The following is a 25,871-nucleotide window of genomic DNA, read 5'->3' on the forward strand; positions in this document are numbered from 1 at the left end:
TCTGTACTGTGCACGCATCCCCCCGATGGGAACTTGCTTTGACACTTTTCTTGGGGGCTTTCATCTTACAGCCGTCGAATTCCCGGCCTGCACACAGCTCTGCTGACTTGGACCCCTTTAAATTTCGCTGGTTGATCCCTATATCTGCACTTCAAGTCAGACTGGGAAACACAGCAGGTAATTACTCTGTGTGGTACAGTGCCGGAGAGAGATTTTGAGAGACTTATCTGAATTGTGTGATGGAAAAGCAGGAAAGAACCTTGGGGATCATTTTTGATGTTTTATAGGCAAGGAAAATGAGGACAAAAGAGGTTGTTTTGATGTTTTCGTACAGGCTTTCGAAGAAAGTAAAAATGCCAGTGGATGGCTTTTCTTAGCCAAATACCTCTCGTCATCATTTCCTTATTTTCACTATAGTTTTTCAACATTTTTCTTTCTGCCTAATATCTTTGATGCCCTAAAATGTTAGAAACAAAAGCCCACCAATTTAAGTTTTCACAAATTTAGATTCATCAGAAAATTCCTTAAGATTAAGCAGTATCACAAATGATGTAAAAACAAGAAAACAGTCTTCGATGCTGGAAAACATCCGGTGATCCTTCCAGAATAACGTTCTGGTGACAGTGCCTCGGGTGATGGGAAGGACCGACAGGCTAAGGTGTGCAGTGACGTTGGTCTGTTTAATTTTTGTTGGACGTGCTTACACTTCCAAGAACGTGACTGAATTTGGAGCTCACCTCAAGTACCCGGGCACTTCCTAATGTTCCAAGGAATAGGGTTGAAAAACGGGACCCATTTACCTTCTTCCCCAGAGAGGTGGGATCCAGGGGTGGGGAGGAAACACTGAGATGGATGGGAAACTTCAGGAGATGTAAAAAGTAACTAAAAAGTACTTCGCTTTTTGTAACTCTTCATGAAAGTTATTCATAGAATGAGCCACAGAAGAAAATGAGAGGATTGAGAATATTAGACTTCTGCAAAAGTCACTAAATGACAAGCTTTACACTTCACAAGTGTTAACCGCAGCCTCTTTGACAAAGTTGTAGACTCTTGTTTCTTTTACACAGGGACAGAAAATAACTCCATATGGGAGCTGATCCATACGAAGTCAGAAATAGAAGGACGGCCAGAAACCATCTTTCAGTTGTGCTGCAGGTACCACTGACCTCCAAACGTCAGAGCCCACGGGAAGACAGATGATGCGCTCTTGAAAACGGTTACGTTTTCGTGCCCTCCAGAACTCTGACTTCTGGCTCACGCCTCCCTCCCCCGAAGGGCAGCTGTGGCTCTAGGAGAACACACTGATTAAAAACAAACCCAAATCCCAGTGCCGAAGGAGCTTAGGTTCTCACTCCTTTTGTGAGACCAACCAAGGCACACACAGGCTGGGGACTTGCTGTTAGTCTGTTCTGAGAGCAGTCACAGGCCACAGGGGACCCGAAGCACAATGACACTGGACACTAATGCGTTTTTTTCTCCCTGCCCCTCCAGTGACAGTGAAAGCAAAACCAACATCGTCAAGGTGATTCGATCTATTCTGAGGGAGAACTTCAGGCGCCACATAAAGTGTGAATTACCCCTGGAGAAAACGTGTAAGGATCGGCTGGTACCGCTTAAGAACCGGGTCCCCGTTTCAGCCAAATTAGGTGAGAGCTTGGCGGGCCTCGTGTTTATTCAGGAAAACGCTGGACGCTTCTCTGAGGCGGTGCATGCCCTGTAACACAGCAGGAAGTCAGCACCTGGGAAATCACCAGGGTAACTGCCAGCTCTAAGCCAGACACCCAGATCCCCAAGGTGGTGTGAGAAGGTGGTGGCAACTTTATTTCCTTTTAAGAAACCTAAACATGCCTCCTGCTCCCCACTGCCTTTTGTAAAATATAACCACCCCAAACTCCAGATCTCCGTTTTACCTTCAGGTGACACTGTCTACGCTACCACCTGATCTGTTTCTTCCACTGAGATAAATGCAGGAGTCCAGGGACCTGGTTCTGCTTCTGGCAGTATTCCCAGGGCTCAGACAGGGCAAGGCAGCTAGAAAGTCAGTACTTAAAGAATTAAGATCAAGGCACCTAAATACTCAGTCTTACCCAATCAATAAGTCAGCAGGCAAACATTCCAAGTCCTGCTGTTCCTAAACTTTCTGCCTGTTTTTAAATTTTCAGCTTAAGTTTTTAGAATTTTCTTTCTGTATTAACTACTTTGTTATTATCTCTGATCTTGTTTTTAGTTTTATAAAATGTATCTTTTTGGGGGTCAGTTTGACCTCTTCGGATTTACTGTATATTTTCTATTTTTTCTCTATTACCAACATAAGCTATGGCCATCAAATAAAAAATATTACTGTCTGCAGAAACAAGATAACCGAGAGTTCCCCCTTTCTCCTTCATCCCAAAAGAAAGGACCTAAACACACACAAATGATTAAATATTCATATTAAATCTCAGAAAGCTGGTTAGACATTCCAGCAGAGACAGTTCTCCTGAGAGATAAAGAGTATTTTTATCCTTTTAATTGAGTAGCAAGGGAAATGAAGAAGCTGAGAAGGTCGGCTCAGAAGTAGCGTGTAATCTTGATTATGTTGAAGAAAGGGATCCTAGATTTCATTAGTAACTAACTTTTCAATTTATCCATTGGCAGGATAAGAATCTTATCATAGTTTATAGCTTATTCCAGCTAAATAATTGAGCTCTGATAACTGGTCATCTATACAGGCCAAATCCCCCAACTTCAAGTCCAGATAAAACTTAAGTAAAAAATTGCCATACTTGCAGTAGCTACATGTCTTTTTGTCCAAGTCCCAGGATAGTTGGTAACTGAAGTGAGATGATAAAATCTTTAAGTCACACAACTTTCGATGTGAAAATCACGTTGTGGAATCTGTTTATCTCAAGGAGAAATATGCTTTCCTCCTTGCAGCTTCCTCCAGGTCCTTGAAGGTCCTCAAGAATTCCTCCAGCGGCGAGTGGCCCGGTGAGACGGGCAAGGGCAGCTCGCTGGACTCCGACGAGGGCAGCCTGAGCAGCGGCACCCAGAGCAGCGGCTGCCACACGGCCGGGGGCGGGCACGACCCCCTGAAGCACCCACACGCGGGCTCGACAGAGTTTTCAGACAGTCTCATCAAAGAGAGCGATATCCTGAGCGACGACGAGGACTATCATCAGACTCTGAAACAGCGCAGCCCCACCAAAGACATCGAGATTCAGTTCCAGAGACTGAGCATCTCCGAGGACCCGGACGCGCCCCCGGCCGGGCAGCAGGCGGGCACGGAGGGCCAGCCGGCGGCCGAGCAGCCCAAGCTGGTGCGGGGGCACTTCTGCGCCATTAAACGCAAAGCGAACAGCACCAGAAGGGACCGGGGGACTCTGCTGAAGGCGCAGACTCGTCACCAGTCCCTTGACAGTCAAGCTGAAAATGCCAACCTCGATCTCAGTGCCGTTCTAGAGCGAGAATTCAGCGTCCAGAGTCTAGCGTCGGTTGTCAACGAGGAGTGTTTTTACGAAACGGAGGCCCACGGGAAGTCGTAGTACAAGTTTCAGCCCGCACGTGTGGATTCTACTGCTCTTTTCGTTTTCAAACTCGTGGTAAAGTGGAAATCGCAGAAAAACTATTCATTACTGGGTTTTGTGCAGTGTACATTTTCCCACAAAATAGCTGTAAAGATTTAAGTTATTTTAATTTATTGTAGATCAGAAAACTAGATGAAGCTGGTCAGAATCTGTAAATTACTTAGTTGCTATCCCTTTTGAGCAGGTATCAAAATGACTTTGAATCCTAAACTGCATTCTGATTATTTTAATTTATATGGAAAAGGTAGGGTGGGGAAGTTGGGATTCATCGCTTTGTAAAAAGGTCATTTTTTTAAAATCCTCTGGGCATTTTCTTTGAGCTGTTAGTTTCTGCTTTATTTAAAGCATATTTAAGTTATTTTAATGTGGGTTAGGGGCACAAAGTGCACATATTTCATTTTTGTAAGGTTGTAATAGATGCTGTTTATACTAAACATGTCATATCTATGCAGTATATATTAAAAGAAAACATACTGTAACTTGATTATATTTATTTTCTTTACCAAGCTGTACAGTAAACGGGAAATAAGTCACATCTGGTAATTGGTATGTTTATTGTCATTCTGTGGAAGTCAAAAGAGTCCACATATGAGAAGTTCAGCCTTGTGAAAACCAACGTTTGGTAAAGCTGCTGGCAGCTAGAGCCTGTACCTCTCCGTGTCATCCTTTTCCTGAAATTTGCTTTTATTTTTCTTGAGTTCTTCTCTGAAATTGTAAGCAAAGAGGTGCGGGTCCTCATCACACATTTTCCTGTACACATCACAGAGGTTCTTAAAATGCGAGACTGAGAGCTGCCTGGGTCGGAGAGTAGGGTCCACGTCTGCCAGCTCCAACAGCTTTCCAGTGCTTTCTAGGCGCTGGGCTTCAGGGAATAACATTCTGAGAGGAAAAAAAAAAAAAAATCAAAATTTTTACTTTTGAAATTACGTAAATCATGATGCTTCCTTCTACCGTGGTTTGAAAATGACTTGATTCTGACAACTTGAGAAAGGGGAGGGGGGCTGCCTGCGGGGCTCCGAGCCTGCAAAGGGCTTAGCCACGCCCCGCTCTGGGAGCAGGGGGGACCAATGAACGCAGAGCTTGGCCGACCTGCAGGGTGTGTCCATGCTGGAAAACATTTTTCAAAGCTAAAGCAACACATCCATCTTGAAGGTCAGTTTAAAATTAACATCTGCTCAGGTGCGTTCTTAGAGAAGTATGTTCGATTGGCCTCATTTTTTAGTACGAAACTTGTCTGTTCCTGTGTTTTATCATCAGTTTTGATTCTCTAGGACTTGAATTTAGCTTTCGGAACTCATAAGCCCAAAGGAATGACCTTTCTTGGCAAAGTCAGAAAACATTTGATGTGAAAATGCAAACACGTATTTCTATTCTTTATGCTATCTTGAAGCAAATTTAAAATTGATTCGAAGTATATATTTTATATTTCATGTAACCAAATCGGATCATTGTTTTAAGATAAGGAGAGAAACTGACACTGAAATACTGCAGAGCTTCGCCTGCGTTTTATTTCCTCCTCTCGTCTGAGCGGCTCTACAGAGCTCATGTCAAAGGCTCGGAAGACGGCATGGCCAGTGCAGACTGGTTTCCTTAACAGCGGGGCATGCTCTCCGGGACGGCACGTTCCCTCCACGCTCAGGGTGACCTGGCTGAGATCTAGGGGTCTCTAGACTTCCAGGAAGTGAGAGGGGCTGGAGACTGAGCTCAGTTAGTGACTAATCAACTGTGCTTACGTAATGGAACTTCTATAAAAACAGCTAAATGATAGCATTCTGGGTTAGTGAGTGGACATGGAAGCTCTGAGTGCCCAATGTCCCCATACCGTGCCCTAGGCATCTCTCCCATTAGGCTCGTCCTCAGTTATATACTTTTTAATAAGCCGATAAAGGAAAATGTTTAAGTTCTGTGAGCCATTCTAACAGATTATTGAATCTGAAAAGGGGGTCATGGAAATCCCCAACTAACAGACGTACGAGTGGCAACCTAGGACTTAAATTGGCCTCTGACGCAGGGACAGTCTTATTACACTGAGCCCTTAACCTGAGGGCTTTACCCTAACTCCAGGTACTTAGGATCAGACTTGAATTGTAGGACACCCAGTTCTAAAGCTCTGTGACAGGAACCTCAACAAAGATAAAAAATTGGTTGGGTTGGTATTGGTAAAAACACCCCACATTTAGGGACTTCCTGCAAGATGGCAGCATAGGCAGACCCCAAAATCACCCGCTCCCACAAACACACCAAATCTGCACATGCAGCAACTCCTCCAGAAAAACTGCGGGCTGACTGATTAGCTTCTGCATAAGAGACCACAGAGAGAAGTGGGGGAACCACGGGAACGCTCCGGGACTGGAGGTGCCAGTGAGCGCCTCTCCACCTATGTGGCATGGGCAGGAGCCTGGTCTAAGTGCTATGACCAACCTGCGAGGCTACCACAGCACATCCCAGGCCTTTTCGCCCAAGCCAGACCTAGGATGCTGCCTCAGCCAGCACCCACTGTAGCCCAGGCCGGCTGGCCCCTCAGGATACTGCGGTCATCACCCGAGCCCACTCTATCTCCAGACGGCCTGCCAAAAGCACCTGGCACACACACAGGTCACCCCTACACAAGGCCACTTTTTTAAGAGTAGGGAAGAGAGCTCTTTTGTCTAAGAAAATCAAACAAAATAAGAAGACAAAGTAACATGTTTCAAATGAAGAAACAAGAAAAAAACCCCAGGAAAAAAAAATTAAGGTAATTTACCTGATAAAGAATTCAAAGTAACTCATAAAGATGCCTACCAAACTTGAGCGCAGAACAGAGGAACTCAGTGAGAACTTAAAAAAAAAAAAAAAATACAAATGACTAATCAGAACAGAAGAATACCATAACTGAAATGAAAAATACGTTAGAGAGGAACAGCAGATCAAATACAGAAGGCAGGATTAGTGACCTGGAATACAGAATGGGTGGAATTCACCCAATCAGAAGAGCAAAAATAAAAAAATGAGAATAGTTTAAGGGAACTCTGGGACAACATCAAACACATTAACATAATAGGCATCCCAGAAGAAAAAGCGAGGCAGAAAGCTGATTTGAAGAAATAGCTGAAAACTTTTCTAACCTGTGCAAAGTAACAAACATCCAGGTCCAGGAAGTACAGAGAATTCCAAACAAGATGAACCCAGAGACCCACATCAAGACGTATTAAAATGACAAAAGTTAAAGAGAGAATCCTGAAGACAGCAAGAAGAAAACTGGCCACACACAGCGGAAACCCCATCAGACCATCAGCTGATTTCTTGGCAGAAGCTTTACAGGCCAGAAAGAAGTGGCAGGATAAAGAGCTGAAGGAAGGGAAATTGCAAACCAGAGTACTCTACCCAGCAAGGCAGAGAAAGTTTCCCAGACAAGGAAAAACAAAAATTCATCGCCACTTCATCAGCTTTACAAGAAATGTTAAAGGGTCTTCTTTAAGAAAAGGCTACAATCAGAAATAAGAAAAGGTATGAAAAAAATCTCACTGGTAAAGGCAAACAGATAATAAACACAGTGAATCAGCCACTTAATACAAAAGAAGCAAAACCAACTATAAATAGGGGATACTCAAAACAAAAGATCTAAAATTTGGTGTTAAAAACAAAGCATGGAGGGGGGTAAGTAAAACTATAGCACTTTTAGAATGCATTTAAACTTGAATGCTTATCAGCTGAAAATAGTCTGCTACAGCTATAGATTGTTATATAAACCTCATGGCAACCACAATCCTATAAAAGATATCGCTCTCAAAAGAGCCAGGAACCCAAACAAAATGCTAAAAAAAAAAAAAAAAAAAACAAACCACGAGGGAAGAGATCAAGAGGAAGAAGGAAGAAACAGAGAACTACAACTAAAAAACAATGAACGAAATGGCAACAACTACATACCTATCAGTAATTAAATGTAAATGGACTAAATTCTCCAGTTAAAAGACACAGAGTGCCTGAGTGGATGAAAAAAGATCCATCTATATTTTTCCTACGAGAGACTCACTTCAGAGAAAAAGACACATATAGACTGAAAGAGAAGGGATGGAAAAGATACTCCATGTAAATAGAAAGCTGGGGTAGTAAAACTTAGACAAAATAGACTTTAAAACAAAGACTATAAAAAGAGACAAGGGCATTATGTAATGATAAAGAGGTCAATCCAAGAGGAGGTTATAACGGTAAATATCTACACGCCCAACACAGAAGCACCTAAATGTATGAAGCAGATATTAACAAACATAAAAGAAGAAACTGACAATATTACAATAACAGCTGAGGAATTTAATACCCCACTTACATCAATGGATAGATCACACAAGCAGATGACCACTAAGGATACAGTGGCCTTAAATGTCACATTAGAGCAGATAGAATTAATAGATATTTACAGAACATTTCATCCTAAAGTTTTAGGATGAAACCATATTCTTTTCAAGTGCACTTGGAACATTCTCCAGGATAGATCACACATTAGGCTACAAAACAAGTAGCAATTAGTTCAAGAAGACGAAAATCATATCAAGCATCTTTTCTAACCATAACTGTATACAACTAAAAATCAATTACAAGAAAACTGGAAAAAACAAACAAGTGGAAAGTAAACAACATGCTACGAAGCTACCAAATGATCAAATAAGAAATCGGAATCTACCTCGAGACAAATGAAAATGGAAAAAACTTTCCGAAATGTATGGAATGCAGCAAAATCAGTTCTAAGAGAGAAGTTCACAGCAGTTCAGGCCTACCTTAAGAAAGAAAAACAAATAAAAACCTAATTTTAGACCTAAAGGAACTAGAAAAGAAGAACAAACAAAACCTCAAGTAGAAGGAAATTATAAAGATCAGAGTGGAAATGAGAGACTAAAAAACAATAAAGAAGAGCAATGAAATTAAAACCAAGTTCTTTGAAAAGATAAAATGTAAATCTTTAGCCAGAATCATCAAGACAAAAAGCCCAAAGAAAATCAGAAATTAAAGAAAAGTTATAACCCGTGGGCATAGAAGCACAAAGGGTCATAAAAGAATACTATGAACAATTATTTGCCAACAAACTGAACCTAGAAGAAACAGATAAATTTCTAGAATAGACAACCTTCCCAGACTTAACCAGATAGAATCTGAACAAATTGATTACTAGCAACGAAATTGAAGTAGTAATAAAAAAAAAAAAAAACCCCAAGAAACAAAAATTCAGGACCAAATGGCTTTATAGGTGAATTCTACCAAACATTTAAAGAAGAATACCCATTCTTTTCAAAATAATAGAAAAAAATTGAAAAGGACAGAATGCTTCCAAACTCATTCTATGAGACCAGTATTATTACCCTGATACTAAAACCAAAGACATTACAAAAAAATTATAGGCCAATATACCTAATGAACATAGATGCTATAATTCTCAACAAAATATTAGCAAAATGAATTCAAGAATACATTAAAAAGGATCATATACCATGGTCAAGTAGAATTTATTCTAGGGATGCAAAGATGGTTTAATGTCTGATCAATAAACGTGATACACCACATAGACAAAACCAAGGATAAAAATCATAATCATCTTAATAAATGCATAAAAAGCATTTGATAAAGTTCAACATCTATTTATGATAAAAACTCTCAACAAAGGGGGAACGTCGACATAATAAAGGCTATGTAAGACAACCCCACAGCTGACATCATACTTAATGGTAAAAAGATAAAATATCAGGAATAAGGCAAGGATACCCACTATTCAACATGGTATTGAAAGTCCTAGCTACAGCAATCAGACAAGAAAAAGCAATGTAAGGCACCCAAAATTGGAAAGAAGGTAAAACTCACTGTTTGTAGATATGACATGATAGTATATATAGAAAATCCTACAGACTCCACAAAAAAACTACTGGGACTAATAACTTCAGTAGTTTCAGGCTACAAAATTAATGAACAGATATCTGTTGTGTTTCTATACACCAATAACACTCAAAAGGAGAAATTGAGAACAAGCCCATTTACAACCGCATATAAAGAAGAACACCCAGGAATAAATTTAATCAAGGAGGTGAAAGACTTGTACTCTGAAAAATGTAAGACACTGAAGACGACACAAATAAATGGAAGGATATACCACGCTCATGGATTAACACTTAAAATGTCCATACTACATACACAAAGCAATCTACATTACATAGTCAAGGCAATCTCTATCAAACTACCAATGGCATTCTTCTCAGAACTACAATAATCCTAAAATTTATATAAAATCACAAGAGATCTCAAATAGCCAAATCTTAAGAATGAAGAACGAAGTTGGAGGTATCAGGCTGTCTAATTTCAGACTGTAAGACAAAGCTGTAAGAATCAGAACCCTATGGTACTGGCACACAGACACATATATCAAAAGAGAACCGAGAGCCCAGAAATAAAACCTTGCTTGTAGGATCAATTAATCCATGACAAAGAAAGTAAGAATATACAATGGGGGAAATGACGGTCTCTTCAGTAAGTGTGGTGCTGGGAAAACTGGGCAGATTCATGCAAAAAATGAAACTGGATCATTTTCTTACACCATATACAAAAATAAACTAAAAATGGATTAAAGACTTAAATGTAATACCTGAAACCATAAAAACCCCAGAAGAAAACATAGGCAGTAAACTCTTTGACACTTGTCTTAGCAATATCTTTTTGGCTATGTCTCCTCAGATAAAGGAAATAAAAGCAAAAATAAACAAATGGGATTATATCGAACTAAAAAGCTTCTGCACAGCAAAAGAAACACGAAGAAACGACAACCTACTGAATAGAAGAAGAAATTTGCAAATGATGTATCTGATAAGGGGTAATATCCAAAATATTAGGAACTCATACAATTCAGGAACAAGAAAACAAACAATCTGATTTAAAAATGGGCAGAAGACCTGAATAGACATTACTCCAAAGAAGACATAGAGGGCCAACAGACATATGAAAAAATGTTCAGCATCACTAATAATCAGGTAAATGCAAATGAAAACCATAATGAGATCATCTCACACTAACAGGATGGCTATTATAACAAAGTCAACAAATAAGTGTTGGCGAGGATGTGGACAAAAGGGACCCCTCATGCACTGTTGGTGGGATTGATAAATTGGTGCAGCCACTATGGAAAACAGCATGGAGGTTCCTCAAAATTGAAAAATAGGACTACTGTTCAACCAAGCAGTTCTACTTCTGGGTATTTAGCAAAAGAAAACATAAAACATTAATTTGAAGAGATACATGCACTTCTATGTTCACTGTGGCATTATATACAACAGTGAAGATATGGAAGCAATCTAGGTGTCCATCAACAGGTGAATGGATAAAGAAGATGTGGTATAAATACGTACACAGACATATCAGTCAGCCATGAAAAAGAATATCTTGCCATCTGGGACACATGGATGGATGATCTAGAGGGTATGATGGTAAGTGAAATAAGTCAGACAAATACCATATAATTTCACTAATATGTGGAATCTAAAAAAACAAAAATGAACAAACAAAAGAAAACGGAAACAGACTTCTAGATGAAACAAACCGATGGCTGCCAGAGTGGAAGGAGATGGGAGATGGGTGAAAAAGCGAAGGAGAATCAGAAGCACAAACTCCCAGGTATAAAACGCGTAAGCCACGGGGATGCGGCATGCAGCTCAGGGCACATAATCAGCGATATTGTAACTCTGCACGGTGACACAGCTCACGAGACTTATCGTGGTGATCACTGTAAGATATGTAAATGTCCGATCACTATGCTATACACCTAATGCCACCTCTATTTTAATAAAAGATTTTTAAAAACACCACACATCCGGTGTCAGAAACGCTGAGAAGCAGTGGTGCCGGTGGCCTGAGGGCTGGTGGGAACTCAGGACCACAAGGCCCAGGGCAGGGCCATCGTGAACTGGGCGACTGTCAGTTTCAAGCTGTACTTAGGACAGAACCAAACCTGTACGCGGCACCTGAGGGTAAGTCGAGGGTTTTGCTTTTCCTTTGTGGCAGTTGAGGTTTGTACATCGCAGGATTTGAACTGACCATAATATATACATATATAGATAGATTGATCAAAGAATCATAAGAATAAAGTTCGTAATCTTTAAAAAAGCGACTGAGGATTTTAGAAAGCGTGCACAGAAAGGAAAACAAGTGTGCTTACCCGAGCCCTCGATGGCAGAATTTCCTCCGGAACTGAAACACATTCTGAACGACCTTTTCCACCAGCTTGAACGGCTGTGCGATCCTGGGCTGCGTCAGAGGGGTGAAGTGCACCACGCCCACGTCCACCTTCGTTGTGAGCAAACAGGCATCAGTTTGTCACATGGTATACGTAAGATCATAAAACAAGCGATCTTGGTGGAATGAACACAGGAGGAAGAACTGTCGAGAGCATGGTTTTCGTAAATAAACGTTTTACGGGGACTTCGGTTCCATCTTCTCTGGGCACTTAGTAATATGCTGCATTTGCATTTGAGCTGCCTCAGAAATCACAGTTGGTTGCATCAGTTCTATAATGACATCCACCAGACCTGTGCGTGGTGATCACTTCATTTTAAAATGCGGTTTTACAGGGGCCTTTAAGATCAATCCGAATAACCATTAAAGTCAGTAGGCAGATAACAGATCATATTAGAATTTTTTATTTAGCTTCTGAATGAGTAAAAATAAGCTGCAGCAGCAGTTCTGACTCTAAGACTGGGCTTCGAAACAGAGCGAGAGAAGGCAGATGGGCCCCCACGGACCGCTTAGTGCTAAACTCCCCAAAGAGGGAATCGATTAGGACGCCACTTATTTTGGGTATAGACACTGATTGATCAGCTGGACGGAATTCATGAGCATCGTCTGCACAGCCACATCACTTTCTGGAGCAACTTGAAATGCCTCAAGAGGTACAGGCAGGATCCAAGCAGAAAAAGGAAACCACCAAGCGTCACTGTTTCACTGCTGAGCTGCTGCCAGCTGCTGACATTCTTTATCAGAAAATAAAACTTTTCAGGCATGTCAGAGAAGAGACTTATACCCTAACTTATTCTAGAAATGAACTCATGGTGATTCACGAGGGTATATTCAAAATAACAAAGGGGGAAAAAAATACAAAGGGAGAAATGAAGTCAAAGCGGTGATCACACATAACAAAACGCCCGGCAGAGACCATGGACCAGGAAATGGGAAGTCTGTTCATAACTGACCAAAGCGATCTCTCTACGGAATTGTTAGACTTGCTACTTAGAACGTCACGGACTCTACAAAGGTTAAGAACGTACACAATTTATGAAGTGAGGGTTGTACCACTGCTTTTCAAAAGGAATTCTGTTTAAATTCTGCAGGGGTCATGTCTCTCGGGAGGACTTGCTTCTAAAGAATCCCGTGGCTACAACACTCCTTAAAATTGGCCTGTGTTGCACGAGGATGGGGTGCTGTGTTTTTGTTTTTAGGGTAGAGGGCAAATAGCTGTATGACGTGAGACTGTGTGGACAAGAAAAAGAAAAGGATGTAAGATGTGCCCAACATCGGGCGGTGTGGATGGGCTTCTGGAGGAGCCAGCGGCGTCTCTCCCTGGGGGCCCAAGCTGCCTCGCTGGCAAGCTGAGCCACCAGGCGCCCCACAACCACTGCGTCTGCCCCACCTGTCTCTTGTGTCTCCTGTTGGCTACAGCGGCACCTATTGGATGTAACCAGAAGAGTTTGATGACAGGGATGCTGTGGCTGGCAAAAGGGATGGTTCTGAGCAGTTGGGCGGAAACTGCCACTGGAGAGGTCATCTCACACTAAAAATGTCCCCTAACTCCATCAGCCTTCAGACGATTTAATGAAGGTCACGCCCTTTGGTGGAACAGCAGTTACTCTACCTCAGAGAGTGACTATCTGAAGACAACGTTCCATGTTCTTATTAAATTTTAATATTTACAAGTTGTGTTGCTCAGTTTCACCAAGTTTAGTAACAGATACTTCCTGTAGGAGACTAAGTGCTTTAGTTAAGAGCCAGGACTTTCCTTAGACCTTCACAAAAACATGGAGGGACAGGGTCCAGAGGTCTCAGAGAGGTCTGCCATTAATACAGAGGTGAGAGGGACTGAAGAAGGTAAGCGGCTGTGGAGGTGACTTCAGGGTTTAAGTGAACAGGAGGACTACTATGGGTCGAGAAGAAAAGATGGCTTCATTTGGAGCATTTCTGTGGAAGGAAAAAGTAGGGATAATCTAGAGTATGAAAGGAAAGAAGCCCAAAACACACTATGATGACTTTAAATGTCAGACACCGGCTCGTCAACTCTGAAACGTGTGGTTTGCCTTTCCTCCTGCTGATCTGGAACAGAGAAGTGAACCCCCTGTTTGGGAAGGTTCCAGATCATTCTCTAGACGTCACCCCGCCCCGTCACTCTAACTCTCCAGGCCAGTTCCACCCTCTGGGCTGGCGGGCGCGCCCGTCCCTGCCCTGCCTCTCACTCCACCGCCCTCCAGGACAAGGCCTTCTGCCCTTTTCATCCGAGTCTTCTAAGTTCGCCAGAGTCAGTTCTGGAAGGAGTTCTTCCAGTTTCCAGGTATGATTCAACAGCTTGCCAGTCTCCAGAGAAAAGAATCTTGTAGCAACATATGAGATAAAGTTAAGTCCTACCTAAACCCATGAAATATTATCAAAACTCCATAAACAAATGTTTGAATACCATTAAGACCACACACACGAATACAGGGGTAGATGCATGCTCCTTCCAGCACAGAGACTGCCACTTTCCGTGGATTTTAAAATTTGGCCTCATCTTTATTTGCCTGATTCCATTTCTTTGAGATACAGTTGGTGTTCGCAAATACAGGAAATGCCTAACCTTGCTTTATTTAAATAAAGTTTTAAAACCCTGTGCAAATATAGCAGCACCCCATGTGCACTGTAGCGACAGACTTCTAAAGTTTGAATCTGATACCCAGTTAAGTTGGCTAACAGTACATCACAGCAAAAAAAAAAAAAAAAAAAAAAACTTCCGCTCACAATCAAATAGTTACTATTAGTGGGGGGCCCTGTAAAACTCCCAGGAATGTGTCCTGCTTTTCTGGGGAGCCCTGTACTACCCTCACCACCCTCTCCTCTGCTTCTCCCCCCAAAAGCACTTCTCAGAATTACTGAATGATGGAGCCCATTTTCTCTCAAACCACAGGAAAGTTGCTTGGTAACTATGGTAACAAATACAAAAATGTTTTTTATTTGTAACTAGATGCTTATTTGAAATTACAACCATTTTTTTCCTTCCTTGATTTTAAATCTCTTAAAAGGTTTGATTACAAAAAAGAAATCAGTACAGAGGTACTAGATGCACTTAAAAAATCCAGTTTAATGTTGTGAGCCACTCCCCAAACTCGGTCTGTCAGTGTATCAAAACGACTTACTAAGATGTCCAATGAAAAGATTTATAATGCATTTCAATGTTTGCTTCTCAAATCGACTATGATGTCCATGCTGTTCCTGGTTGAGATTATGTCCCCAGCATCAGCAACCTCGGCTACATCAGGCTGGAGATGGATGTTCCATTTTCTAGGCCAGTGTGTCTAGGACATGACTGATTATCAGCTCAGAGCAGACTGCGGACTCACCAGAGACCTGGGGGAAGAAGCTGTTAGATCTCAAGTCTTAGATACTGCCAGCTGAGATCTTGAGTCAACGTGTTATGGGGGAACCCTGAAGATGGATGGACCAGTTCCTGACTCTGAGATGATGGTAACAGGCTAAATAACAACCACAGGAAACAATACTAGCCACTATCTAAGAACGTGTTTTTAACACCTCCCATAGCATTCGAGACCAATTAAAGGACAAGCCAGTGGAGAGGAAAAACCATCACAAAGTTACCATTTAATTAGGCGAGATACAGCCACAACCAGGAGGTGGCAGAAGAATGACTACAGGGACTCATCAGTAAGACTTCACGGACAATACAATAATCAATAAGACTTCACGGACAATACGATAATCAATAAGACTTCACAGACAATACGATAATCAATAAGACTTCACGGACAATACAATAATCAATAAGACTTCACGGACATACAATTATCAATAAGACTTCACGGACAATACGATAATCAATAAGACTTCACGGACATACAATTATCAATAAGACTTCACAGACAATACGATAATCAATAAGACTTCACGGACAATACGATAATCAATAAGACTTCACGGACAATACAATAATCAATAAGACTTCACGGACAACACAATAATCAATAAGACTTCACGGACAATACAATAATCAATAAGACTTCACGGACAACACAATAATCAATAAGACTTCACGGACAATACAATAATCAGTAAGACTTCATGGACAATACAAGAACGAGTCCCAGCTGGAGTGGTACTGTCTCGGACAGACTTGGGTGACTGGAGTGGGACGGGTCTGGCTGGTTCTGAGGCTGGGGGCGTCACCCGACGGAACAAGGGGTGAGGGGTCGGGAGGGTCACTGTCAGTGTCGGGTGAAATGACTGAGTAAAGTGAACGCACGGAGGATGCTTGGTTCCTCCTCCACTACTTCATCTTCAGGTACCTACACAGACCTAATGACAACCTCCAGGAAAGGTCACAGGCCCCGCAGTGACAACCTCCCCAGATAAGGACGACGGAATGGCACAAGTCATTAATGCCTATGATATAATAATCATGCAGTTTGAAGAAAAACAACATGTTTACCATTATGAACGTAGGTCAGATTTCCTATCATCAGTTTATTCCGCCTGCAATTCTTGTCCCATGCCCAATTTACGGACAGAATTTCACTTGTAAAACTCTAAAACGCAAACACTTTAAAAGCATTCTAGGTTTTCCAAAAAAATGTATCCGACCCAGACTGGCCCACTGTTGCCTACATGCCTCTCTCTGAAGTGTATAATTTGTTTGTTATTGTGACCGTATTAATTTCTGCAGAAGTCCCACCCCACCTTTTTGTTCTTCTTACAGATCTCTAAGTGGTTTTTCTGTTTTTCCCCCTTCTTGGAACCATAAACAAAACAAACAAAAAACCCCACGTATTTCGAGCAGTCATATCTAAGATGTCAAATGAAAGGATTTATAATGCATTTCAGTGTTTGCTTCTCAGATCCACTATAATGCTGCTTCTAAGAGTATAAGCGTGCAAGACGATGACCGCCAGGACGGAGAGCATGATGGGAAGCAAGCCGGAGATGCCCAGGGTGAGAGGAGGCGGCGAGGAGCGAGCTTTCCGCTGCGTGAATGATGCGTGTAAATGCAGGGATGTCTGCCGGGTGAGGCGGGGTCTCGGTTCCGGGAAAGGAAACAATTTCAGGGAGGCGAACACTTGATTCTAAACAAAATGCGAGAGGGACAAGAACTCACATTGGATTAGGATTTTCTGTTATATTTAACCAGGAGTCCAGGATGCTCACGGGGCAAATGCTGTTCTAAAACCGAACCCTTCCCACGAAACACGACTGCGGTGTTTGTGAGACCGCGGCATCTGGAAGTGACCGCTCTGCGGCAGCTGCGGGTGTGGCCGGAGTGGCACAGGCAGCCTCAGGGCTGCCCTGCCAGGGGCCGCCGGTGGCAGCACACTGGGACTCGCCAGGGCCCAGAGGTCCAGAGAAACCGAGACCCCTCGGAATCAATCCGTTTCTAGGGATGATCTATCTGAGCAAACGCAGGAGGCACTTGATAAAAGTTGCTATAAAACATACTGTTATTACTACTGTTACTAAATGACTGATAGATGAACACGGACGTGAATGCATTCATGCCAAATGAGCCAAATATATCGAAACTGCCAAAGAGCCTAGATGCTATCCTCAAGCTGCCTAGTCAGTACATCACATCCCTTCCTGCAAAAACTGCCCAAAGCGCAAGCTCCATCACGACTATGGAACCGAGGTGTCATACGTACACCCACCACTGTGGTGGTCACTGGTCACTGGCCCCAAGCCGCAGGCTTGACCGCTCACGGACATGGCACTGGGTGCCCCCCGCCCTGTGCTGTCCCTGCCCAGGCCAGCTCGCTGTTCGCCGAGGCATTTCTTTAACCGAGTACGACTTGAAAAAGACACTGTCCTTTTCAAGGTGATTCTATAGCTACTGGATCCTATCTTTGATATGCTGATTTTCTTAGCTTAGCTCTGAGGTCTGGGGGGCCTCATAGTTCTCCCTATGTATCATCAGAGATATAAAAATAAAGGAGTCATTAAAACTGATGCAAGCTCTCTAATTAGGCAAGATCACAACCCACCCAGGACACTCGAGCTTGGGCTGGTACCCGGCTGGGTGGAAGACGAAGAGTCACAGGGAAGGAAGGCACAGGGAAAGAGGGGCAGGGTGGTGAGCTGAGGCCAGGCCCACCCACCCACTCAGCCCACAGTAACAGATGCCACCAGTAAATGACTGTGCTTTAAAAAAGTGTCTTGTTCTTCAAAATAATGTGCAAAGAGGATGCGATGGTAAGGTCACGACGCATAAGTATTACATTATTTATGAGATTGCAAAAACTAAGTTGATCTGCAAATGTCACAATTCAAAGACAGTCAATATTCTAAAATAATGTGATGAAGACAGAGAAAACAAGTCAAGATTCTTTCACATGAAGACATAAAGGAGTAACAAAATATTATTAAAAAAAAAGATACTAGAGCAAATGGAAGTATAACACATATATGCAAAAACATGTACCTGGCTTACTGCAGAAGTCATCGGGGTTAGGATGGCCTCATTTGACACTCGAGGACACACATCAGCGTGAGAATGTTCATCTTCATTTTCACTAGTCAATTAACCTACAAAACTACTGATTTTAAAAGCTAAGAAAGTCTTCACTCCAGCCTAATGCATTATTTTAAAACTAAAATGACCCTAAAGGTGGGTTATAGCTGATACTATTAATTTTCTAAGACTGGGTTAGAAAAAAAGCATTATTTTCAGCTTCAGTCAGTCACTTTAAATTTGTGGGACTGGAACAGGTAACTCTATTTTATATTACTCTGTACATTCATTATTTTAAGGTTGAACAGAAAGCAAATAAGATATTGTTTTTTAAAATCAGAAACCCGACGGCTCGATGGAATTAAGTGGGCAGCATTTTAAATATACAAAGAAGGGGCATCATCCGAGACCAAAGAAATAGGAGCCACTGGGCAGGGAGTTTGGGCTCAGGGCTTTTCCAAAGTTAGATAATGCTCACGTGTGGGCAGGGTGAGAAATGCAGTTCTGGAGAACAACCTCGTACGAAGGTATGGTATGTTATTATTTCTCAAATATTCGGTTAAATTACCAATTCTTTCGGAAAGAAAAAGCTTCTCTGAATATCCAGATTATCATCGCTAAGAAAAACAAACACTAAGGCAATCTCACGTAATTTTTTTTCTTAAAAACAGATAAATGAAAACATTTTAAAGAAAACAGATGGGCTGCTGAGTCACTGGCCAGCTACTCTGCAGTCACTTTGCATGAGTGAGAAGTAAATGTTTATATGTAAAGATACAGAGATGTCAGGGTTAATTTGTTTCCACAGCTTACTCCAGACAACCACAGAAAGAAACAACTCATTATAGTGAGACTTAGAAACACGTTGTGTTCTAAAGGGAGGCAGGGCAACGCAGTGAGTGCATAAGGGCTTCAAAAATCCCAGTATTCTGGACCTAACTCCCAGTCCCACTACTTACGCATTTTACCACCTTAGTCAAGTTACTTAACTTCTCTAGAGCTTGGTTTTCTCATCTGTAAAATAAGGATTCCTGTTATCTCACAGGTTTGTCTTGAGAATTATATACCATAGTGCCTCGAATAGTCCCTGGCATATAGGAAGCAGTTTATAAATGGTAAATATTATTACGTCAAAACTATAAACTAAAAAGTTGGAAAATTACTTTAGTTTCGTTTAGAAAAAACAAAATTATACTTTTAATCATGCAAAGGTATAGTTTAATTATATAATTACTTCATATACTCAACATCAGTTTCTAAATTCTTTCATTCAAGAAAGATTTATCATACCCCTACTATAAGCCGGGCACCATCCTGGCAGAGGGGAGTCGGCGATGAACGAGACAGAAATCCTTGCCCTTGTGAGGTCTAAGTTCTGGAAGTCTTGAGCCAGAGAGTCAGCAAGCACCAGAGGCGCTCAGAGGTAGGATATGTGACCGATTTCGAAGTTTAGAAATGACAATTTGTTGACTGAATGAACGTTGGGTATGGAAACAAGGATGCTTTTAAGATCTGGGCCAACTAAGCATAAGGATGAGCTTGGTGTTAATAGACACGGGGAAATGGGGAGACGGGCTGGGGAAGGTCAGGAGCCTGTGACAAGTCTGAGATGTCATCAGTAACGTCCCGCCAGCAATAACGTCAGGCCAGCAGTAGGGTATACAACACGGAATAGGGCCATGGAATAGACATAAACTGAGGTAAAAATAAATGAAGATTTATCTTGGGAAGTCTCTAGACTTAAAAGATTTGATTCTGTTTAATGTCCACATGGGAAATATATAATACTGTCGATAAACTATATTTCTCCATACATCCCTACTTTCCAGCTCCTTTTTTATATAAGAAACTCTGCCTTGATTAAAAGTCTGCCGTTAGCGAACGTTATTTGCATTTCCTAAGTTTACCTTTTTAAAATAGTCAGTTAATATTTTATAGGATAAGTATTCTCATCAAAGCAGAAGAATCATCAAAAGTGTTTTCAAAATATTCATTAAAGCACGCTTCACCCGTCCTCGGCGCGCTGCGTTATGTTGGGGGTCAGAGCTGAGAGCAGGCTGGGCCCCCACCTGCCATCGGTCAGTCTCAGCACAGGTGGGTGAGCACTGGCAACCACAGCAAGGGCAGAACAAGCCGAGACACTACAGGGACATGGGGGTTTCTTCTGATTCAGCAGTGTTGACAGTGCTGTTCCTGTTAGCGCCTGAAAGCCCACTCTACCTCGTCCAGTATTTACACAAAGAACTGTTTGTGTATTTCCATGAAATAAAGAAAGTTTATGTACCAAAAGTACAATACTATGGCTAAAAACCAAATCCACAGGCATTAGATTTCTAACAATATCTTGCCTAATGCCAGACTTAAAGGTCCCCACCCCCCCCAAAAAAACTGTAAAAATCCAGACAATTGAAACATGCATTTTATTATCACTGCTTTTAAAGAAATGGCTAACGTCTAACATGGCGATCAGCAGTTTTAAAAAATCTTAAATCCAATCCTAAAATTATCTTCCTTTCTCTATTGCGCCTATAAATTTATAGCCTGTAGAACTGAAATTACTGAGGAAGAAAAAAATGAGAACCCCGAACAGATGGAGGTGAAGTGTCTGTACCATGATTCATGATCTAGAACCTCGATACCTGATTTCACTGTTCCGTCTACTATGCTTCATCACGCAGTTTTGATGTAACTTCTTTATAACAGTTTCTAAAAGCACTAATAGTAGGTTACACTCCAGAAATCTTTCTCAGTAGAAGGAATAACAGGAGAAATTCAGAACACTCCCCCAAATACTCATAGGTTTCCCGATCAAGAGCCTACACAACAGTTATTGCTGGAGTTTCTTTCTTTTTATCTAAAAAAAAAATACGTATTTTAAAAACTGCCTTTTGAACGTTTTGAAAGTTACCAATTTTGTGACTCCTGACTTCAGACAAGTCACAAGCACCAGACTAAAAAGACAGTTTCCACTATCATTTGCAAAGCACAATCTAGTTAAAAATATTTCAGACCATATTCTTTCATATAACTGGGGACATCAAATAATAAACTGTCTCTTCCAACACAGAAATTCAAAAACAAATTATAACTGTGGACTAAAACATAATATTAAAAGAAAAGAAATTCTTTTTTTGTGAGCACCCAAATAATTCCTCCTCTGTATAGTGACAGAAAAGCATTTTCAGCTTTCAGGTTTCGACAAATCCTGTTGCAACAACAACTCCCTCCCTTCCCCGCCTCTCCTTTCTTAATTTCCCCTCAGCTCAAAAAATGAGATGGAGAACCTGGTATTTATCTTCTAGGACCATCAGCAGTTTTTCACGTCTCAGATTTCCATGCTCTTTATTTGGTATTTGCAAGTTAACTTGTTGGAGCTTCATCACCAATATTCAGAAGCTGTGAAATGAGCCTCATGTACGTGGTGTCTCACCATCATCCCTCACTGGGTTCATCTGAAGACAACGGACGGGAGGGAGTTCAGACCCTAAAGGCTACGGACAAAAGGTACGGGAAATGAAAAGCTTCTACAGTGCTTAGAGACCTAACTAGAGCTCTTCAGGTACCATTTAGTTTGAATTTTAGGTTGTAAATATGTTTTTCAATATTCGTTTTGATATAAATAAATCTTGTCTGGAAAAGTGACTTTACTTTTTAATAACATCCGCTCCAGACTTCCTGCTGCCACACAGTTCACAAATTTAACTCACAGGTTCCGTTCCGCATGCACTGTGTTTTGGAACCATGAGAGTTCTCTCCTGAGAAGTCAATTTCTAAATGCAACCTCTTCGCTTTTGCTTATTTTCACACTATTTCTCCACCACCACCACAACCACCACCACCAGCACTGAAACAAAGTATGCCTTTATCCTTTATGCCACAGAAATTTGAGAAAACAGGCCACAAACTGTATCATGCTTGTGGCTGGAGAGGGGGAAAAAAAGATTTCATAGCAGTAAAGCTAAGATGCCGGTGTATTTCTACAGAAGAAACAGTACGGTGACCTTCATTTTGGAGAACAAATCTTTCTGCATACGTTCTCTAGGCAGAGGAACGCGGTTAAATCCTAATATGCAACAATAAGTGAGCGCTATGCTAACTGGATGCAGTCATATTGCTTCCCTTGATTTTGGCTGTCTGTAATTTATCACTGCCAGTACTTGTTAATTAAGATAAACAAGCTGTCTGCAAGTCTGAATTACACTGAAATTCAAAAAATGCACTGGCTAATGAGAAAAAAAAGGTTATAATTGGGGAGCTGGGCGCAGACGGATCAACACATAAAGGTTAATCAAGCAAAGTGAAAATAAAGAAAGGAGAGGCTCCTGGGGAATGTCGACGGCAGCCTCGCCCCCGAGGAGCCCCTGAACCCCTAACGGAGACCGGTCTGGGAAGGCAGTGCCTTGGTCAGGTGGCTGGAGCCGAAAACCCAAACCCGAAAACAGTTATTATGAAATTATAAGCGTGTGCTTCGCTTTGTTCTAGAAGCTTTAACTTCTGTTCTATTTTGGTCTCAATATGTAAAAAAATGAACTGTGTGACAGCAGCAAAGCCTAGGCACTCGGGTCCTTGCAGCGAGTCTGACTCAAGAATTCAAAACCTCAGGGAAATCTCCTAAAACTGTAAAATCCACATTTTAAGACCATGAACGAAAATAGAACAACGAATCCAGATAGCCCAGAACCTAACTTCTTAGAGAATCAATGTTAGCACTATGTGGTAAATTCGTCCTTTTAATGTGGGCATGGATCGGAGTCACTTCACACATTCCACAGAGGCCAGGTGTCGGCCTCAGTGAGCCATGTGCCCTTCCCCGTGCCCTCTGGTCTCTCTGTTTTTTTTTGGTGGGAAAGGGAGTGAGTTGATGGTTAACGGTGCTTTGCGCCTGCAGGTGTAGCATATTCCCTGCTTCCCATGGGGAGCATGCCGGGAAGGTGTCACCAGAAGTGCCATGGTAAGGGGGGGAAGGTCCGGCTGGAGTGAGGTGGGATGGGGACGCTCTAGTCACGGCCACGCTGCTCCTGAGACCTGTGTGGCTCGGGAGACTCACGAATGTCCTCATCTGAAAAAACGATGTACAAGGTTATATCTGTGGTTTCTTTCAGCTCTAAGATTCTATGCAAATGAACTAAATCTATCTAAGGAAGAGAAAAAAAAAATTGTCGTATAAAAGAAATATCATATTTATTTGTCATATAAAATAAATAAAAATACGAACAACAATATCAATTATAATTCACTACTGTTTGAAGCCCTTAAATTGCATTCGGGTATTTAACTCCATGACGTAGGTACTGTAATCCTCCCCATTTTCCAGAAGAGGGTACTGAAGCACAGAGATGTTCTAGAAAGCCAAGATTTGACCCACGTTTTGAATTCAGAGCCCACATTGCCTTTTGTGAAATATGTATGAATCATGATAGAGCCACCTTAACACATCATTAAAAAATTAATTCAGAAACACAAACAAGCCAGTATTGCTGTATGACAGAAACCATTATATTTCTCAGGGGGCAGTAAGTACTGCCAGATTAAAACACAGCCAAGCCACAAAGTGCTAACTCTTCCCTCTTCTATAAAAAAAAAAAGAAAGAAAGAAAGAAAAAGAAAAAAAGAAAAGAAAGAAAAAGAAAAAAGAAAAAAAAACAAGAAGAAAATCAAGTGTTAAAGTATTTTTGGTAGCCTTTCACATACAACTACTGATGTGGTTATTTCTGTTCAGTGCCGTTAAGATTCGATATCCGCACCTTGGAACTGTTCAGAATAACCGGTTTTGCGGCAGGCGGCCGCATGTGGGTCAGGGGATGACTCTGGTCCCAGATGGAAAGGATCTCACGTTCTCAGAGCAAAACACAGTGGCTGAATTGTTCAGGTTCTGAGGACCTTGCACCTGAAGGGACAGAAGTGCTACCCCAGGTAAGGATTTTGCGTAAGTTTATTAACTAGAAATGCGGGCTGATCATCCCAGTGACTCTGACTTCTTTCCACTACTTTCCTTCTCTGCTTAAACAGCTCCCCTGGGTCACGTGCTGGTACATGGTGGGTGCTTAATATTTAATATAACCATTTTTTGAATAGTTAAAACTTTCCTAATATACACTTATAATTCACTTTTAAGGTGCAAGTTTAAATTGTTCCCTTCTTTCTTATTATCTATAGAATATTTTAATTAAAAACAAAATAAGTTTTAAAAAAGCCTGAAATGTGTTAAAACTCATTAGCAGATCTTATAGCTGGAACTCCGTATGTCTCAGTGTCCTAACGGTGAATGCCCACGTTACAGACTACGTTAGCACAGCTGAAGTCCGAGAGAGGACAAAGCGGACAGCTCTTTCCTTTACGCCACGCACCCAGCGCCACCCACCCATAGTCACTCGGGAGGATGGAAGCCTCTGAAGGCCGGGGGTTGAGCTTTTCCCCTGGGCAGCAGTGTCCTCATCCACTACGTGGCTTGCTCAGAGGTGTCCTCGGCTCTCACTGCACAGGAAAGACTTTCTGTTTATTCTTTCTTTCCCTCAACCCTGATTTTATCTTCTTTCCCTAGCCCTGGTTACTTGGTTCTCCAATGCCCAGAAAAGGCTGCAATTTTGACCAAGAGCCATCAGAATTAAGCACCAGGATTTTCGAGGCGGACGAAGCTGACCGTAACGTCATGGCCTCGGCGGGCCTCCAGCTCCTTGCTTTGGTCTTGGCCTTATGTGGGGTCTTTGGAGTGCTCGCGGCCACCTTGCTGCCCAACTGGAAGGTGAACGTGGATGCAGGCTCCAACATCATCACAGCCATCGTGCAGCTGCAAGGGCTGTGGATGGACTGCACGTGGTACAGCACCGGGATGTTCAGCTGCGCCCTGAAGCCCTCCATTCTGTCCCTCCCCGCCCACGTGCAGGCTGCGCGGGCCACCATGGTCCTGGCCTGCGTTCTGTCTGCTCTGGGGACCTGCACTGCCACAGTGGGGATGGAATGTACTCGCTTAGGAGGGGACACGAAAACCAAGAGCCACGCCTCTTTCGCGGGAGGACTCTGCCTCGTGTCCGCAGGGGTCTCTGGTTTCATACCGATGGTGTGGTACACGAAGGAGATCATAGCAAACTTTCTGGATCTGACAGTTCCAGAAAGCAACAAACATGAACCGGGAGGAGCCGTCTACATCGGATTCATCTCGGCCATGCTGCTGTTTACCTCTGGCATGATTTTCTGCACTTCCTGTATAAAAAAGAATGCAGAAGCTTGGCTCCACCCACCCAAGCAGCAGCCTATCCCCACTACAAAGCCGGAGAGCAATTCAGCATACACTCTGAAGGATTACGTGTAAATAACTGTAATGCACGTGGAATTTTTAGGTACCTGCTGTGACTTTTGTCTTTTAGATTAAAATTATGCTTACAAAATTTGTAAATACTCTACAAAAATTTAAATACTTAAAAAATGACAAGGTCATTTAAAATGCCAACAAATTACCAGGTAACAGTTACATCTGTTGTAAAATTATTCATCCATCACTATTTTCACGTTTTAGCTAAAGCTTTCCGATTGAAAGAGGCTTTGATTGTATTAATAAGGCAATTAATTAATGACTCTTTTTTCCTTTTTAAGATAGCCAATTGATA

At 41.9% G+C, this 25,871-nt stretch overlaps 3 protein-coding genes across 5 annotated transcripts in view; 2 read left to right on the top strand and 1 right to left on the bottom strand.

Moving 5' to 3' along the window:
* The window catches only part of TIAM2 (T cell lymphoma invasion and metastasis 2), a 129,948-nt gene extending 126,202 nt beyond the window's left edge, over positions 1-3,746 (top strand). The window contains exons 21-24 of the mRNA XM_011362728.2: positions 3-177; positions 1,068-1,155; positions 1,492-1,646; positions 2,917-3,746. Of these exons, the coding sequence (XP_011361030.1) occupies positions 3-177; positions 1,068-1,155; positions 1,492-1,646; positions 2,917-3,524 (1,026 nt within the window). The 3' untranslated portion in view covers positions 3,525-3,746. The remainder of the gene's footprint in view (positions 1-2; positions 178-1,067; positions 1,156-1,491; positions 1,647-2,916) is intronic.
* Positions 3,747-4,040: 294 nt separating this feature from the next.
* The window catches only part of TFB1M (transcription factor B1, mitochondrial), a 66,166-nt gene continuing 44,335 nt past the window's right edge, over positions 4,041-25,871 (bottom strand). For 2 of the 3 annotated variants that reach the window (XM_011362719.2, XM_011362718.2), the window contains exons 6-7: positions 11,734-11,861; positions 4,041-4,445 (exon numbers count right to left, since the gene is read on the bottom strand). In XM_011362719.2, the coding sequence (XP_011361021.2) occupies positions 4,205-4,445; positions 11,734-11,861 (369 nt within the window). In that variant the 3' untranslated portion in view covers positions 4,041-4,204. Of the gene's footprint in view, positions 4,446-11,733; positions 11,862-16,268; positions 16,889-25,871 lie in introns of those variants that run through there. The other variant, XM_023532158.1, reaches the window with a different exon arrangement.
* Positions 24,793-25,576, top strand: CLDN20 (claudin 20). Its single transcript, XM_011362717.2, has one exon. The coding sequence runs from the start codon at positions 24,830-24,832 to the stop codon at positions 25,574-25,576; it is 747 nt and encodes a 248-aa protein (XP_011361019.2). The 5' UTR covers positions 24,793-24,829.

This window comes from Pteropus vampyrus, unplaced genomic scaffold (assembly GCF_000151845.1).
Source record: "Pteropus vampyrus isolate Shadow unplaced genomic scaffold, Pvam_2.0 Scaffold78, whole genome shotgun sequence".
In the NCBI taxonomy this organism is placed as follows: Eukaryota; Metazoa; Chordata; class Mammalia; order Chiroptera; family Pteropodidae; genus Pteropus; species Pteropus vampyrus.